This window comes from Corvus hawaiiensis, chromosome 30, assembly GCF_020740725.1.
Source record: "Corvus hawaiiensis isolate bCorHaw1 chromosome 30, bCorHaw1.pri.cur, whole genome shotgun sequence".
Lineage (NCBI taxonomy): Eukaryota > Metazoa > Chordata > Aves > Passeriformes > Corvidae > Corvus > Corvus hawaiiensis.
In genome coordinates, this window is record NC_063242.1 from 11514372 (window position 1) to 11532444 (window position 18073).

Genomic DNA, 18073 nt, shown 5'->3' on the forward strand with positions numbered 1-18073 from the left:
GGCATTTTGCTTCGAACAATATTTACATAAGCAGTTTAATAATATGAAATATTGACCTTTAAAGTGACATTTGTGGAATTCCAAAACATTCTGATATTTGTATAATACAAATTAAGCTGTAAATTATACGGCAGAGAACATAAAATTGTCATCAGAGACAACTGCACTCCATTCTTAATGTTTTTCCTCATTGTAAAAGATATTTTAAAGTGAAAGGCAAATTAGCTTGCTGACAATACGAATATATATTTAAACCAAGATTTCTATTGACGTAATTTTTTTAACTATTATTTTTAACATTTGCTGCCACATTTTTTTATTGCCATGTAAGTAAGCAGATAATCATTTACTTTACTCAAGTGTAAATGCATTTTCACTGTACTGTCCTTTTTAACATACTTCATGTTGAAAGTTAAAGACCTGCTAATAAGTGTAAAATACGAAGCTTAGTAGGAAGGTCTGCCTAAAGGTACAATAAAAATCAAGATACAATGAATGTTTTATATAGTGTTCTTTCTACCTCACACTTGCTTGAAGCCAAGAAAAATATGGAGCCTTTCTAAAGGTTAAATATTTTAGCATTTAGATGACTTTATAAGATTATTAATTTCTAGCCTTTCCAACAGCCATGAACAATAAAGTTTAACCTCTAAATGAACAAAGCTTTAGCTACATTGCAGCTGCAGAGATGAATACAAGCCCTATACAACTTTCACTGATATCTAAATCAAATGCAAATTATTTCAAAGTTTTTTCATTTCTCATTAAGTCATGGCGGGCTTTTATTTCCTACATTTATGACAAAAGCAGAGATTAAGTTAGTAATTAGGGACTGGCCAAACTTCTAAAAACCTAATTTCATGATTCTTAGAAAAGAAGTAATACGGTGGAAAACCTTTAGGCACATATGTATTGCACACTGAGGGCACTAGATTGGCTCCATGCTGATACACCCAACTCATACTAAAGAGATGAAGTGACAATGCAGATTTCATATGTGATGTAACAAATAAAGAAATCAATCGATATTTTAAGCAACTAATTATAAAGACTTAACAACCAGAATTAACAAAGACAGATTTAAACTAACCTTTTAATTCTTCTGATTTACCTGCATTGTTGGAAACATTGATTTCCTTTAATAGGTACAATAGCCGAGAAAAAAATTTTGTTTGTCTTTATATTAGCTGAGGTAATACACAGTTTAATCCTTGTGTCAGTATAGATTTAACACTAATGTTCATAGTTTCAGTATACCCAAATCAGTCTTTAAACAAACACCTTTGAATTCAAGAGCGGATTTTTGCTTTGCCATTTTGCAGTGCTCTTTCTAGAATTACCAGGAAATTTCCATTTTGGTATGATCTGGTAATAAGTCAGGTTTAGGTCACCTGAACATATTTCCCTGGTTTAGTACTAATTTTTCCTTTTGTACTCAAGGCAATTGCAACATAATTGTAAGGAAGTCATAAAAGTTAGGAGACACCCTGAGAGAGAAGACAACATGCAGAGCTATACAGTGAGGCACAGAGCTATACAGTAGGTCACAGAGCTAAATCACAAGCATTACCATGCTTTGTATACACTACACCCCTAACCCAGGAATTTACTATAGCAATAAGCCACATCAGCTGCAAGCAGATCAGCACACTGGTTTATGCCTTAGGTGTGTCATGATTCATAAAGCTGATGATTGGAGATCCTCAGCCATCTAAACAGCACGCTAATAGCCTATTTAGTTATACCTTGCAGTTGCCAGTACAGGCAGATAAGTTTTGGGGATTATAGAGGCCAAGACTCAAGAAACTCGAATTTAATTCCCACTTATACCTTCACTTAAACCTGTTGTTTAATCAGTTTGGACTGATATTTGCAAAGTGATGGTGACCTTTAAATGTCCACACTGAGTGACCCTAATCAGGTCCCTAACTTTCAGAAAACAGCTGCTGCATTTCTTATTCAACTACTTTCTGGAAGTGTTGTTAATCCCAGTTAAATGTTCTCCCCCAGTTACACATTTATCACTTTTAAAACTGCAAGGCCAAACTCCACACATATTACATAGTCACATTCTGTACACGTTATACCTATTTAGAGAATTAGATTCTTATAACTTGAACTGTTTCTTCTTGTTTACAAATCACAGTTATGTGTTCTGATTTAATTTGGGTTTTGCAGGTATTGTGATAATGGTAACAAATTTGCTGTCTTTCAACTGAAAAAATAATTATTTAAAGCTGTATTTTGAAGTTTTATCAATGTATTACTAATTTGTAAACTCTAGTGCCACACCAATAGGAAGCTTTCTTCAGTCTTTCTAAGAAAATAGGTGACACTAATAGATTACATTCAGAAGCATGAAAGAAAAAAATCATGAGAAAGTATTGTTCCAATCTAACTTTCCATTGAATCAATACAAAGAAAATACTTAAGCTCTCAAATGCAATTAGGTTATCTACAGGTGAATATTCTGTGTGTGTGATTTTATGTAAACATTTTATGCTAAACAGTTGTTACAAAAGCAATTACTGTGTCCGGAAGATGCTAACTGAAAAACAAATTACCTTGAATTAAATTACCATATAATTTTCAGAACAGTTAAAAAATTCCTGCTTACTTTCCTCAAAATTATGTGCAATCCCAAATTAATCCAATTACTACTACTTTTATATGCTTTTTATGATTTTTTTAGATTTTTTTTCTTTCTGTAAAACTTAGCCTTACTGCATAATTGGAAAGCCGTATTGAGTAATTAACAAAGTACTGGAACTTTCTTTTGAAATAAAATTTACCATTTAATCTCCATCAGTCAGTATGAAGATAGAGATTTTGGTTTTAAATGTTTTTAACTTCTAAAATTATTTTAGTTTGAAAAAGAAGTGTATACCATGTTATATGCAATTATCACGAAATAATATGATTTAGTAATGTTCTTCCTTTGTAGGGTCTGTGAAAATATTGTGCTTATCTAAAATTGATTGGTTGCTTAAGTAAAAGTAATAAGAAATCCCACTGAGACAATCTGGGCCTTGGTAGAGAAAAATTGTTATATATAAGACAAAGGGAGGTATGGGGAAAGAACATAAAGCATATCATACTAACTTTAAGAAAAGGAGAGCTAGTTGAGAATTCAAGACACTGGTGCCAGAACGCATGTATTCATTCAATTTATGCAAATTTCATGCCTTTTCCGCTTTACAACTGGCACCCATATTAAAATGACATTGATCAATGTGACTGCATTTACACTGGGTGGTAATCTTGGGTCAGAAAAAGATATTGATCCACCTCTTTTCACTGATAAAAGTCTTACACAAAAATGTGCATCCCTTGTCCCAGTTCACTTGCCAACAGCTGAAGCCTTTTTTTATGCAGTACTAGTGGATCTTCAGCATTTTTCTCAGAAATTAATGCAAAGAGCAAAAGGGAAAAAGTAAATTCCTAGCAATACCACCATGCAGTTGGGCCCAGAAAACATGTTCTAAGAACAAATGAGAGAAGAAAGGCTCTGGGACCAGACAAGCTGTAACAGTTGGTTGGGGTTCACTGGGCATCAGTGATGCTTAGGTACTTCTTCCTTGTGGACACTGGCATGTGGCTGACAATAAAACAGAATACAGTACTAAAATGCAGCACTCAAAGCCAGGGCTATCATATAAATGCAGTCTAACCTGTTCCTGCAGCTCTGAAATGTACTCAAAAGGAACAGTTTAGACTGGAAGTGATGATGGCCAATACAAATGTCTTTTTGGATAAACAATGTTGATGCCTTCAAACAGATGACTTTGGAAACCCAAAGTCTTTGTCAAATAAAATCAATGGTAATGTGGTAATATGCAAGATTTTTTTACCAAACCCTTGTTCAGAACACTTTAAAAATGACTGGAATAAAAGCTCAAGTTTCTTGATCTACTGGTTGCATTTGAACCCTGGTGTACTGAGTAGAATAATCAAGTTATTGGGTGCCAACATGCTGTCTCCACTCAATGGTTGACTTGAAATCATACAGCTTCTATTTAAGAAAAGTTTACGGCAAGACCAGGCTGTATGGTACCTACAGCAGTTTCCTATGTAATCTTCAGAGGCTCCTTTCTCACGTACAACAGAAATGGTGACATTTCATTTTGGGATCAAATGAATTGCTATGGTTACAGAAATTTTGTTCCTAAGTATATTGGACTAAAGTTTAAAACAGGTGTTTTTTCACTGATACTAATGCCAGTTGATATAAGAGAATATTTTTATATCTTTTTGAACTCTAACATTTAGCTTCTTGTCCAGATAAAGTTCACTTGTGTACATTAATTGGCTAGAAATGCTACTAGAAAAATGGTATTTAAAAATGTTCATTAAAACTTTTGGCAATAATTCCCTTTCATTTCATAAACCTAGGCCTACCATGTGTTGAGTGAGAATAAAGGCTTATGGTGTTAGATTTTTTTTATGTCACGGAAATGGGAAACTTTAGAAATGCCACCTCCTATATATATATATATAGCTACTGAGTAAGTTGGTTCAGTTCATTGCAGAGGTAATGATTTTTATTACTCTGTAAAAAAAGTATGCAACAGGTTTTTCATTTTAGAGTCCTTTAGAAATATTTTAGCAGAAGGAACATTTCCTTCTAATGGTTTCCAGTGACACGAATCAAGAGTGCTAATGAAGATGTATCTAAACATGGTGGAAATATTGTCATGAACAGAAGTTTGGACACAAGTCTCTTGATTTGACCTATCTAAATTACTTTGGCAACAGTGACAGATAAAACATCACTGAGATTATACTAACATAAGAAGACTGCGGCCTTCTACCTTTCCTTAGACTGGTACGTACAGACAGGGAATAGAAAAATCTCTTAATTGATAACAACACTGATGAAAGTTCTTGTGTGCTGAACCCCGGGTACCCTTGTTACCATATGAATTTTCAGACAATAGGCAAAACCTCACTTTTGCTCACCTGATCCTTTATTTCTTGATTTGACCCTTTACTGTTTAATGACTAGGTATTACATGAGAAATGCTAGGCAAACTAGGATGTTGACACTATTCCACTCTTTTCCACTGCCTTTTATCTAGTTGCAGTTTCACTGCTCAACATAAAATCCAACTGTGTTATCAAAGTAACAAAAGATCACTCTGTAGATTATGTCAATCAATTATGATTCTCATCAATAAATTACATCTGTTGCATTTTCTGAATATCTTTTGTTCTATGCAAATCAATAGAAGTTTAAAAACACTTATTCCTGTGGAAAAGGAACACGCTGATACTGGTTATATGGTGAGTATGCTAAACCAAATGCTTCCATAAACTGAATTGTCTGTCTTTTAAATATTGAATTTGAGGCAAGTAATATTTTTTTCTTTTACTGTTATTTCTTATATCTGTCTGGAGGCAGTTTAATATAGAAACAAAGTATGCAAATTGATAATCCCAATCTAAAGGTTTTCTTGTGTTCATGATACAAAATGCTGCTCTTCCTTGAATACTATCTGTGCATGTTTACAGAAATTAGGGTGAAGGGGAATGTTGAAGCTTATATGCATGTATCTTCTGCTACTATGTGCTGAATGGAAAATAAGGGTAACAGAAAAAAGACATACCTAGCAGTGTCAAGACACAAGCCAATATTGCTATCAGGGCTCCAGTGCTAAGTCCTGCAGGCAAGATATATGCTTCTGCATTGCACGTCTGAGCAATACCATCTGCATCACAATCACAGACCCTGATGGTGAGAGTATTAGTGCTACTAAGTGAAGGTGATCCACTGTCCACTATGAATATTGGCAAGTAGAAAACAGACTGTTCCTGTCTCCGAAACCCGTTTCTTTTGGTTAATACTGTCGCAGTATTATCTAGATAAAGGAATAAAAAGACAAATTATAAAACGTGACTTTTCTAAAACACAAGTCTATAAATACTATAGCCTTCTACTTAATGACTTCATAAAAACATTCATATTACTTCAACAAATTTAACTTTCCCAGTCATATATTTTTGAAGTTGCAGAGGTAAGATCAACTGAGAAATCACACCCAACTAAACAAGAAGATTTCTATTTTTAACAAAAGATTATTTCAAAATTGCAGAGGTCCATTTCATTTTAGCTAAACTCACAGTTTCACACTCTTGATAGACAGTTGAAGATGAGATCATTATAAAAAAGAAAAAAAATTACCCGTCAGTGATCAGATTAAGTATCTGTATTTCCAGTTAATTTGCAAGCATCTATTTCAATTATTTACAGATACAGGTATCCTATTAATGGAAGCAATGACCATATTAATAGGATAATAGGTTCTGAAGATCAATGAAATATTTTTTGAATGCAAAAATAATCCAGTCAGTGCACAAATGCAGGTAATTGTGCATGCTACAGAGACATGCAGTTGTTTTCAGATTCTTCTGAGATTCAAGATGGCTATTATAATCAGTCTAAGATGTATAGTTTGACAGTGCTCTGAGCTGTGTGACTAAAAGGCCCATGTGTTCAAGAAGATATGGGCAAAACTCACTGTGTTCAATACAGATTGAGAGCTTCTGAGAGGCAGGGAGCTACATCCCCCAGGATGTGTAGATAGAAATGTTCATTCAGTTGGTCTGTCTATCTATTTATATGTACTTACCTATCTATTTATAGACAGGTAGTCAGTAAAGTTATCTTATCGTGTCATCTATTATGACCTATCTTATGATAGATTAACCTCTAGATAATAATAGATTAGATCAATAGATTAGATCATATTATGATCAATCTAGGTCATAATAGACCTATGAGGTTATATCAAGCAAACACCTTGATATAACCTCACATTAAATATGCATAAAATTAACTAATAATCTTGAATGAGGCAACTGCTGCTTCGTCTTGTAACTCCACTGATTTTACAGGCATTACAAAAGTCTGTTATTATTTTTAACACATTGAAAGTTCTTTGGAAGAGGGCCTCTGTTTTCATTATGTACTTTATAGTACTCATGATGTCAGACTTCTGAACAGTCATATTCTAATGCACTTTTATTATTTTGATCATTGCTGCTATTAGAGTCTTCTATATTCTATTAGTTTCAAATTGCAAGCTGTTCATATGAAGAAAATTAAGCTTTTCATTAATTACATGTAAAGTAAGGCAATGAAGACCTGTGTGAAAGACTTTTATTAGGTCACACATTACACTTACTGAATATTATTCAAAGTCTGCCTGTACAAACAGTGGCCTTCAGTGTCCATAAGTCTGGTTTTTTGCTTTTCTAATAAGATGACTTTGTAGCTTTGGCTTAGTACAGATCCATAAAAGAGCAACACAGAGCAATACAGTGTCTATTTACTTCTGTTTGTTTCAACTAATAAATAAACTGCCTGACTCGTGCCCAGCTGCTATACTGTGCAGTGCAACTAATGAGGGCAGTAATTAGAGTGTGTTCTCAGATACTTTAACTGAGAGAAATGTGATGTCAATGGGAGTCTTTGAGGAAAAAGTCATGAGAAGTCTGTACAAATATTATAGGCAGCTTTCATTATCAAAAGCATTCTTCAAAAGGGGATATACTTAGTTACTGAAAAGATATGTCTTTCTAAAAGAAAAAAAACCAAATTCCTCACAAATCACAAAACATCTCTGTTAACCGTGCACTCATTTTAAATGCCCTGAGTTTATACTAATAAGACATGAATTCCTGGACATTATTCAGTCACTGCCTCAAGGTAAAATCTAATTTAGATAAAAACCTATAAATACAGGGAAAAAATGTGAAGAGTGACTGATGGGAAAAAAAAAAAAGGATTTAAAGATTTGATGCTGCTCTGTTTGGCTCAAGGCTTTAAATGACTCAAACAACAGCTTAATTCCTTTGACAAATAGTCTACAGATAAAAATATTTTGCAGGCTGATTGTAGTTTATGTTCTCACCAGAACAGAAGTTTATGTAGGTCATAATAAGCATGCTGCATTGAAAATGAAAGCTTCTAGTGGTGAATATTTACCAAATCAAAGTTTTCTTACCTTTGTTGTCCTGCAATGTAAAATTGTGGTTATTTGCTGCCTCTGCTGTTAAACTGAAATAGAACTGATGGCCGTTTGGTGGATCATCCTTATCAATTGCACTAATTTTTTGGATCACCTGTTTTGAGATACATCAGGGTTTAATTGAAGCATATGTGCATGTACATTACATAACCTCCCTGTTACCCATCAAAATATCAACCCTCCCTTGAGTTCTAATCATCTTGCATTTTGATTTTCTAATCTCCTAAGCATGTAGAGACACTGTTAAAGTGTGACTCAATTCTTTACTTTACCTGTACCAAATTTATTGGCTAAAGCAATGCTCTTCAGTGCCTGGGAGAAAGTTAGGTCCTGTCATTCACAAGAGCTTGGAGTAATAAAGTACATCGCAGTGAAAGAAGTGTATCTTCTGGATGGCTCTTAGTGTAGTTATCAGTGGTTACAAGCAATGTTTTAAACCTTCACAAGGAAACTGTGATGCTTTTGAGCATTGGAATTCATGTTTGGTTTGGTTTGGTTTTTTGGTTTTTTTTTTAATATAATGAAAACCAGAAAGGCACAGCATAAGCATATTAATATTTTCTGGAATTTCATTACTATTTTTTTTAAGTTTCATTTGCTAAAATTCTATCAAAATCTACCTCTAAAGAAAGTGTCACCACTGCTTAATATCCACAAAAATTGGAAACTGCAATTCTCTGGTCCTCTTCTGACCAGAGCACAGGGAAAACAGACAGGTGCAATAATAAGCGTATGCCTAGTCTGTGTTTCTCATGAACACAAGCTGATAATCATAGTGGTTTTGTTCAGAATTTAAATTATGAGGTGATTTTGAAATGTGCAGTAAACAAGATCTACCACAGGAATCACAATACACTGGGAGAAGTCACAAAAGTGCAAAGTGTTCCAGGGACTGTGTGGGATCTATGCAGATGCAACATCTACTAGTTTTCTGGAAGTGGGAGGAGAGACTGATACAAAGTACATGTATTTTGTGAGGTCCTCCACAGAGAGTAAAAGGCCAAATATGATGGACACCAAGGACAAACAACAGGAGATGGATTTAGTTGAGTCTAGGACTACTTGGAAGATATTTGGGTAGTTGAAAATACAGGAATTAAAAATAGGGATATAATCCCCTTGTGAAACTGTGTCCTTAAGGTCCATGCTTCCTAGGGGGAACACTGCATGTTCTGCAGTGCTAGGCCTTTAGTCTCAGAATAACCTTTGTGTTACTCCTTCCCACTTCCCACCACAACTAGGAGGAAGTATGTATTTTTAGTATTATCCAAAATTAGATGAGTTAAGCAAAATGTATCAGTTATACCAGTAAGAAAGACAGAGACTTTAACGCTACTTTCAACTAGTAATTTTTATACCTGCATCTTTCTTACTGTTTGCTTGTACTGTTCACCAAAGCTTCATTTTTACTCTTATGTTTTTTCTTTATCTTAAATCTGGAAGGCTTTCATAAGGAATGGTTGCCTATCTGGTAAAAATAAACATAAAACCTATCAAGACATACCTGACCAGGCTGAGCATTTTCACAGACAGTTGTCTCATACTCCATGGCAAACTCAGGGGCATTGTCATTGATGTCAAGGATAGTGATGGCTACATAGCCTCTCCCAATCTGTGCTGGATTCTCTACAGGAAAAAGTCCAACAAAACAATTAAGAGAAGATCCCTGAAAGTTATTCTAAAGGTCATTAACTTTTTCATTTGCATTCTTCTTCTGGATATGCATGTCATATCAATTATAATCCCTCCCTCAAATACATAGGAAGCTCTTGTCTTGATCTTCTGGACCTCCAGCTGCTTCAATTAAACTAAGATTTTACTCTCAGGATAAACTGGAAATCTAACTCACTAATCACAGCATTGAATCACATCACATGGAAGAGCAAGATGATGTAAAATCATCACCAAGCTATCCAGAACATCACTGTTCATACTGGGAATAGCATGGTTATTATGGGTGCAATATTTGGGGTTTCTCTCTGAAATTCAGATGGGTCTGTCTGTTAAAAAGTCAAAACCAGAATTTTATCAGCTGTATATAAGCGAAAAGAAGACTGCACTCTGAAGCAAATCCCAAAGTATTTGAAGTGCACACGCAACTATTTCAATACTGTCATTTGTGGTGGCCAGTGAACATACATTACAAGAGACAGAGAGTTTTCAGTAAGACAAGTCCCTAGTACTACAAGAACCTCCTGAAATTAGGGTGACCAGAAAGGCTTCTCCCAGGATGCATTGTTCTGTTATGGTAATCTATCCCAGTTTGGATTCCCCGGCTGGCTGTCCGCCTCTACCCCTTGTCACTCTCCCAGAGCTTCCCCACTGGTCCCCGTTCCCTAGTCCTGCCTTTTCCCCACCCCCAGATAAAACTATGAGCTTCAGGACCGTACTGGTATTTGTCTCTGCACGCTTTAACAGTGTAGCAGCAATAAATGCTCCTGCCAGAACGCACGCAAATGCCCTCCTCAGCTCTCTGCTACCGACTGTAATACTGAACCCACTCGTGCTTCTGTGGGTGCACACGGGACCCGAGCTGGGCAGGACAGTATTAGTCATTAACATGCTGAACACTTTAAGTATGAATCACATCCTTAAACTGATACTTATCTCTAGCTAAAATATGAGTATGTTCAGGGTCCAAGGGCATAATTTAACCTTAAACAGTAACTATATTTTGGACTAAGCATAGTAATATCAGTGAGTGCAATACTTATTTTGTTTCTCTTTTGGAGCAGGGAAAAGAGATGTTATAATCCTTTTTTACCCCAAACAGTGATGTTAGTGTTATAGCAGGACAAAATGAAAAACTACAAAACTGCAAATATGTGTCTGTCTTTTTATAGTGTATTGCAACCAAGTTTTAATAAATATTTTAAGCACCAAAATGTAAATCACAAAGTTTTTTTGGTTTCTTTTTTCATTCCACATGTGAAATACCAGAGAAGTAAGCAATTTTGACACCAAATTTTTCTTTTACCACACTAAGCCTATTGAAAACCAAGCAGGTATGAACATAAATTAAAGCAGTATAAGGTTTTGCTTATGCTCCTAGACTCTCATTTGTGTCAGGTATGCCCTTTGTCTACCTCATCAGTTTTGTTACTACCCAGGAAAATTTTTGGTTTCCATTTTGGGTTTTTAGACCAATGACTTGTGATAACACAAGATAAATTCATAGAGACACTAAATGATAAATGTTAACATTCAGGTTAAATGTTATATTAAGCTCACAGAAATCAAGAAGTGTTGATTTTTACAACAGCAAGCCAGAGAACTGATAACTCTTTTACTCTCACAGCCCAAAAGAGAAGTATTAAGGATGAAATTTGAAGAAATAAATTCTTCAAATATAAAAGCAAAAATATATTGTTCTTCACAGAACGCATACAAAGCTGAACAAGTTTAGGTTTGAAATGGCATTAGAAGAATTCTTGTACCCTCTTGAAGCATTACATTTTTAAACACTTCATTTTACATTGGAATAAGATACCAAATACAAAATAACTTCTCCAGTGGTACCTTAAAGTCAGGAAAATGAAACCACATTAGCATTCACATCCTCTTTTCTTCATACCTTCTAAGAATGCTGTGGTTGACCAACAGCAATCAACTCTGAGTGCCCTCACTTGGATGGGGTAACCAGTCTCCCCATATCTTCCACATCACTTTTCCTCTATTGACACTTGGTAGGAGACTGCTGACTTAACATATTTCAACTCCCTTTGTACTTGTCTTTCAGAAGACAAAAGAATATGCAAGGTATGAAGCAAATGAAAGAGCAAACACCTAAACTGTTGTATTTTTAAATTTTTATTATATAGATTTTTTTTGCATTAAGTAATAAGTTATTTTTGTCTGCCACGGTTTGCAACTGCCACAATTTCTCTGAATGAAGCTGATCACAACCAAGCCTAAAGCTTTACGCACAAACTGTTGATAAAAATCTTGCTATGGATACTTACGACTTTCCATGGCCAAAACTGTGATATTATGAACAGCATTCGTTTCCCTGTCCAAAGACTTGGCAGTTGTAATGACTCCACTGTTGGCATCAATATTGAAATACCTCTCCAGGTCTGTGTTTCGATCTATCGAATACCTAGGTAAAGGATGAAAGAAAACTTCTCATTTATTACAGCTTGTAAAAATATTTCATTGATTTCTTATTAGAGGGAAAGTGTTTCCACTGTTTCCTTAGTTTGAGCATTGTTCAGTCCAGTTTCCCTGGGGCATTAAGAGACGCAAAGCCACATGCAAAGGTGAGAGAATTACACAGTGACTTGTGCTGACAGTGGTGGGCTCCACTTCCACAGTGTCCTCTTAAGTGAGGTTATAGGTATTCCGCTGTCTTTTCTTTCTTCCTCTCTGCTGTAAGTCAAACTCAGGAATTAATCAAATAGCATCCTCCTGAGAGCCAGCTAAGGAGAAGGTGAGTTGGAATTTGCTACAAGCCAGGCAGTGATCCCATGGGGGCTGGCAGCCTGAGCACAAAGCTTTCTATTACCAGCAGAAGAGCCCCTGAGTCACCCAGAGCTGAAGGGGAAGGGAGAACAAAGGAAGATGATGCAGACTAGGGTCAAGGGATTGCATGTCATCACTGTCAGCTCCCGATGCTTTGCTGTCATTAGACAAACACAGGCTCATGCCCTTAACTCTTTGGCTTAACATATCTTTACCTCCCAATCTGTTTTAGGAAGGGGAAATGAGCTTCTTAGCAAACTGCAAATAGCATAAGAGAAAAGGTCAAAATGCCTGTGGGTGATTTGCTTATATCCCTTTTGAGAGAAAGAGACAGTTGATTAGGCAAATTTAGATTTACAACTGGAATATTCTCAACATTAGATTTATTATTGGGTCAGATTCTTGCACTCTTATTCAGGTCAAGTATGTACTCCAGAGCACTTCCCCGTACTCAGGATGAATTAAAATGTCTGAATCAGATCAAGTGTGATCATTGCAATTACTGTCACACTGATAATATATTAAATTATTGATATAACACAAACCAAATTTCTTGAACAACATAAAAAGAGAGAATTATGAAAGACAATTAAAAAATGGGACTTCCTAGACACAATCTTACCAAACAATTTGTTTGTTCTGTGTTGCAATACACCATCTTCTTCTTTACTGTATTACTGTTTTTTGAACTATCCCTCTTAGCTCTATAATCTAAGTGCAGAGACTTGTTACATAGATAGAATTGTTTTGCTGCATTATGTCACAGCGAGAGAGAGACTAACGAGTTGTAACAACAACAGTAACAGCAGTTTTCATGGATTACTGCTTTCCCTCCTTCACTTTTTCTTTTCTTCTTTCATTTTGTGTTAACTGTAGGCCATTTTTCACTTTATTTCTTGCCAGCACTGATGTTTATTTGGTCAGTGCTCTACAGCTGCTTTGTGGCTGGCAAGTTTCCCCATGAGACGATACCTGTCACCTCTGCTGTGTAGTCAGTCTTGGCAGGCCTCATAGCTAAGATTCAATCTCCTGCCAGATTTCCCTTAGAAATCCTTAGACTTCTAAATTATTAAGACTATCACTATGCAACTTGAAGAGTCAAAGGAGAAGGAGGAGAAAGATAAGGAGAAGGAGAAAGGAAAAGGAGAAGGAGGAGATGGAGAGGTGAGAAAGATGAAAAGGAAGAAAGCAGCAAAGGAGGGAGACAAGGAGGGAGACAGGGAGGGAGGGAGGAAAAGAAAACAAGTTACATAAATTGAATGACAGATTCTTATGAAACAAGGAGAAAAATAATTTTATGCATAGGAAACAAGCAGTTTCCCTTATTTACAAGCATTGTATCCATACTCAAATTCTAAAAGAAAATATTTTAAATACTTTTAATCCTTTAATTCCTCACAGCCATTAATACTTGAAAATCTTTGAGCTGCAGGAGTTTAAATCCTTTATTTAAGCTAGTTCAAACACCAATAGTTCTCTGGACCTTATGAGATAACCTTTTATTTTCAAAACATTTCTATTTTCCCTAGTCAAGGTTTTGTGTCTGATCTTGTAATTTCGACATTTTCTGAATTGTAACAAATCAGTTTTTAATCAGTATCAATATAATCCAATGTTTGGAAGTTGGAATACTTATTATAGATTAATAATTTAAACTTCTTAAACAGATCATGAAAAGTTTTATGCATTAATCCTCCTCACATTCCAATTTTAGGTGAATCTGTCTCTGATGTATCAAAGCATATGCAGAACAGCTTTAAATTATGTGATCTTTCAGTACCTTCGACAATATACATAGCAGGTTCACAAGGATATAGATAAATCCTCACTACTTTTCCTTTTTGCTCTCCCTCAAATTCCAAACAACTTTGAAGCAGAAGGAATCTTCAAGATGTTAGTTGGTGATATAACTAATTTTTATGCTGGAATTGTAAAAATTAACAAGATCAAGGCAAATAAACTCACCTCTATGTTTACACAGGACTCAAAAGTACTATGACCATGGCCTGCATTAATGGAACTGTGTTTAAGCCTAAATGATTCTGCTAAACCAGATACTATACACCAGATGCTAGCATCAGTGCCAGAAAATACTGCCACAGCAAAGAAAGAGCTCAGCAAAGATAAATTTCACAAGTAAATCCATGCCAAACATTCATCCAGGACTTGTTTATACATGATAGGAATCAGCTATTTTGAATATGTTGCAAATATATAACGAAAGAGATAGAACACTTGCATCACCTCTAGGAGTGAAACATATGCTTTACTTTTGCAATATAAGATCACTGCTTTAGAAACACACTATGTTCCCAAGCTCATTTTCAATGCATGAAAGGAAAGACTTAACATCACCAAAACAAATGACATCCGAACAAGTACCTGCAATGGTCTTTCCTATTTATGCCCTAAGTGAGCAATAAAAACAAATGAAACTAAGCACTCTGTTTTGTGTATGTGTTCCTCCTCCTGCAGGTGTTTAAATTCACAGAGTTCCTAAGTCATAACCATTACTTGTTAAATCCTTTGCATGTTCATTTGAGAATTAATATTCTGCATAAGAAAAATAACAAGTAGTTCATTACTGGTTTAGCTAAGGTGGTGAGTCTTTGCCATTCAGCTCTAACCTTAGATACAGGCAAACGTGATTGAGAATTTGTGTTCTCTTATGGTTTCTTAAAGATCTTGGACATTATATTGTGGAAGACTTGCAGGTTTTTCAGACACTGAAGACAAAGGAAGAGGGGCTTGACAGCTTATGAATCTCCAGTGATCATATCTCTTCCCATTCAAATGGAAGATATTTGGCTGCAGAAAAATTTACAAAACCAAAAGCCTTTAACCATCCCGACTAGAACAGGATACATCTCAGCCTGTCCGCTTCTCTCATGTAAAGAGTTTTACTAATGTTTCCTGCTGTGGGACCTCAGCTCTGGTTTACCATGTGGGGATTTATGTCCTGTTCTATTCTGATTCCTAGTGCACACAGACTGTAAAACATTATTCAAGCATACACATATATTATAAATATAATTTTTGATCCTGGTTGATTTAAGAGAACATAACTTGCTATAGATAATAATAGGCTCTTCCTAAGCTTAGAAAGTAATAAACATCAGTGGTATTTTTAGGTGATATTTTCTTTTGGGGTTCTGAAACTATATCTTCTCTTCTTTGTTGCACAAAGATTTCAGTATTTTTTTTTTTTTCAGAGGTTCAGGTTATAACAGGTTTTTTCAGAGGTTTTTTCAGAGTTCAGGTTATAAAAGTCAAACCATGCAAACTCATACAACATCTGAATCTCCCCTCTGTAAGGGAATAAAGCTTATTCATTACTTTCAGTGTAACCAAAACCCCTTCCACCACAAGATGAACAACTTCAATGCAAAGGCTGAAAAAATAATTAAGACCTCTTAGAATTACCTGACAGGACTATTTGAGGCATCTGGATCATGGGCGGCTACGGTTCCAATGATAGTGCCAACCTTTGCTGCTTCAGACACCACCATGGAGTACAAACGTGAAGTAAACACAGGTGGCTCATCAACATCTTCTACAATTATCTTCACTGTTGTCATATCACTGAAGGGTCCCAGACTCAGGAAACGAGGGTCAACATGCATATTGGCTGCTTCTATCCTCAAAGTATAGCTTGTCTTAGCTTCAAAATCCAGCTCCTATATGGGCAAGGTTATTAGGAAATTTTATTATTCAGCAACGTTGACACAAAACTGTTTCGCTTAAAACTTTCAGTAAACACAAAATCACCTTTGCCATTTGTATACAACCAGCACCTTTGACTGAGAGACCATATTTGATGTTTTTTAGCTTTCTCAAAACACTATTTGCAGTGTCTCACTAGGTGAATATTCTGCAATGACTTTAAAAATAAAGATAGTTCTACTTCGTGAGTGAAACAAATTTATGAGATAATGGTAAAACTTTCTGTAACTTCTGTGAGGACCAAATTCTCATGTATTATTCCACCACTGTGAATTAATACTTATTTTTGTCTTATTAGTATTTTATCTAAGCTAATGGCAAATACAATGGGACATACTACACAGACATAAGAACTCGATCTTTTCAGGCTACTTATAGGTGAAAACACCTCATTCAGAAAATTGTAGGTGGGATTTTTTTATTTTAAATTTCCTTGGAATTTATTGGTTTTTCATAGTATTTGGATTGACTAAACAATTCTTTCTTCAAGCTTTTATAAAATTGCGTAGAAAATGTGGCAATTGCTTAAATGACACTGCTTATATGGCAATATTTTGTACTGCAATGAAGCCTGGAGATTGTTTTGTATTGTTTTGCTTATTAAGCAAAATGCACATTTTTTTTTTATACTTTCCTTCTGCTTTAATTTTCTTTGATGGAAGTACAGTTTCTTTTCAAATAAATACTGCATTAGAATCAAAAATTACCCGCCACAATAAATGAGTTATCTGTGATCTGGAGGACAGTCCAAAAAGAAGAAAATTATTTTTGAGGGGAAAAAAATCATTTTAGCTCACAGACCATTACTGAAAGAAAGCATCAAGTTAATATTAGAACCATTTACCCTGTATCTATAGTCTTACTTTGTCAGCTTGCACCAAACATCCAGCTAACTATTCCTTTGTAATTCCAAGTTTAATCATCAAAAACAGCAGCAAAATACCCAAGCACTTCTAAAGCTGCAGTCTGGTTACTCAATATCTTCAAACTCTAATTCCAAGTGTATAAAATAGATTAAAAATGTTTTACTGTAGTTATGCTACTGAATACATCATAGGGATCTGAGAAGTGCTTGCAAATTAATCCTCCAGCATCTGCGAAACATTCCAGTATTCACTCAGAGGAGCAGCAGAGGTGAAACACACATCTGTTGACCTGCAAGGGCCTAAGTTCTCCATCTAGTTACAGTGGGATAAATCCCAAATGAGCATCTTAAAGTCAGCGATTATGCTGATGCTATAATACAGCTGCAAACAGTCTAGATTTAAATATGAAAAATGAACTGCAGCACAGCACACTCAGAAAGGCACTGAACTTTTACAAACTCTGTGTGGCAGCAAAAGGCTTCTCCGACTGGGATTACGTGTGATCCTCACATTATGCAAGCACTTACTTCTTGCATTGAATCAGAGTTGCAGTATCCATAGCTCTAGGAAAACAGATATGCTGAAATAGAAAGGTTGTCTGGATACTTGCCACTCTACTGGATACAACTGGTCAGTATTCATTAGTAAAGCATGTTTATTATTTTTTATTTTCACTTTGGTTTTATATTTAAGTACAGTACATGTGTTATGAAACAACCTCACAGCCATAATGCAAATGCAGTGTGATACTGGAAAGATGAAAAATGCCCCAGAAACTTCATTCTGTGGTGATAACAATTAGGCAAGTGATATGACCATGAGCAGCAAGGTTAAAGAGAAGACAAACAAGCACACAAATATCTTAAAGCATCACATTATCTAATAAAAGCAAACTATTAATTTAAAAAATTATAACCTGAAAAATCAGCATACTAAATAAAGAAATGATAACCTGAAAAATGTCAAAGACAAAAGGCTAATATTTGTTGAACT

The 18073-nt window shown here is 35.3% G+C and overlaps 1 protein-coding gene across 1 annotated transcript in view; it reads right to left on the minus strand.

The window, feature by feature from the left end:
* CDH7 (cadherin 7) overlaps nt 1-18073 on the minus strand; it is a 92897-nt gene that overhangs the window by 13338 nt on the left and 61486 nt on the right. The window contains exons 7-11 of the mRNA XM_048289494.1: nt 15915-16168; nt 11993-12129; nt 9535-9656; nt 8007-8124; nt 5607-5858 (exon numbers count right to left, since the gene is read on the minus strand). Coding sequence (XP_048145451.1) covers nt 5607-5858; nt 8007-8124; nt 9535-9656; nt 11993-12129; nt 15915-16168 — 883 coding nt within the window. The remainder of the gene's footprint in view (nt 1-5606; nt 5859-8006; nt 8125-9534; nt 9657-11992; nt 12130-15914; nt 16169-18073) is intronic.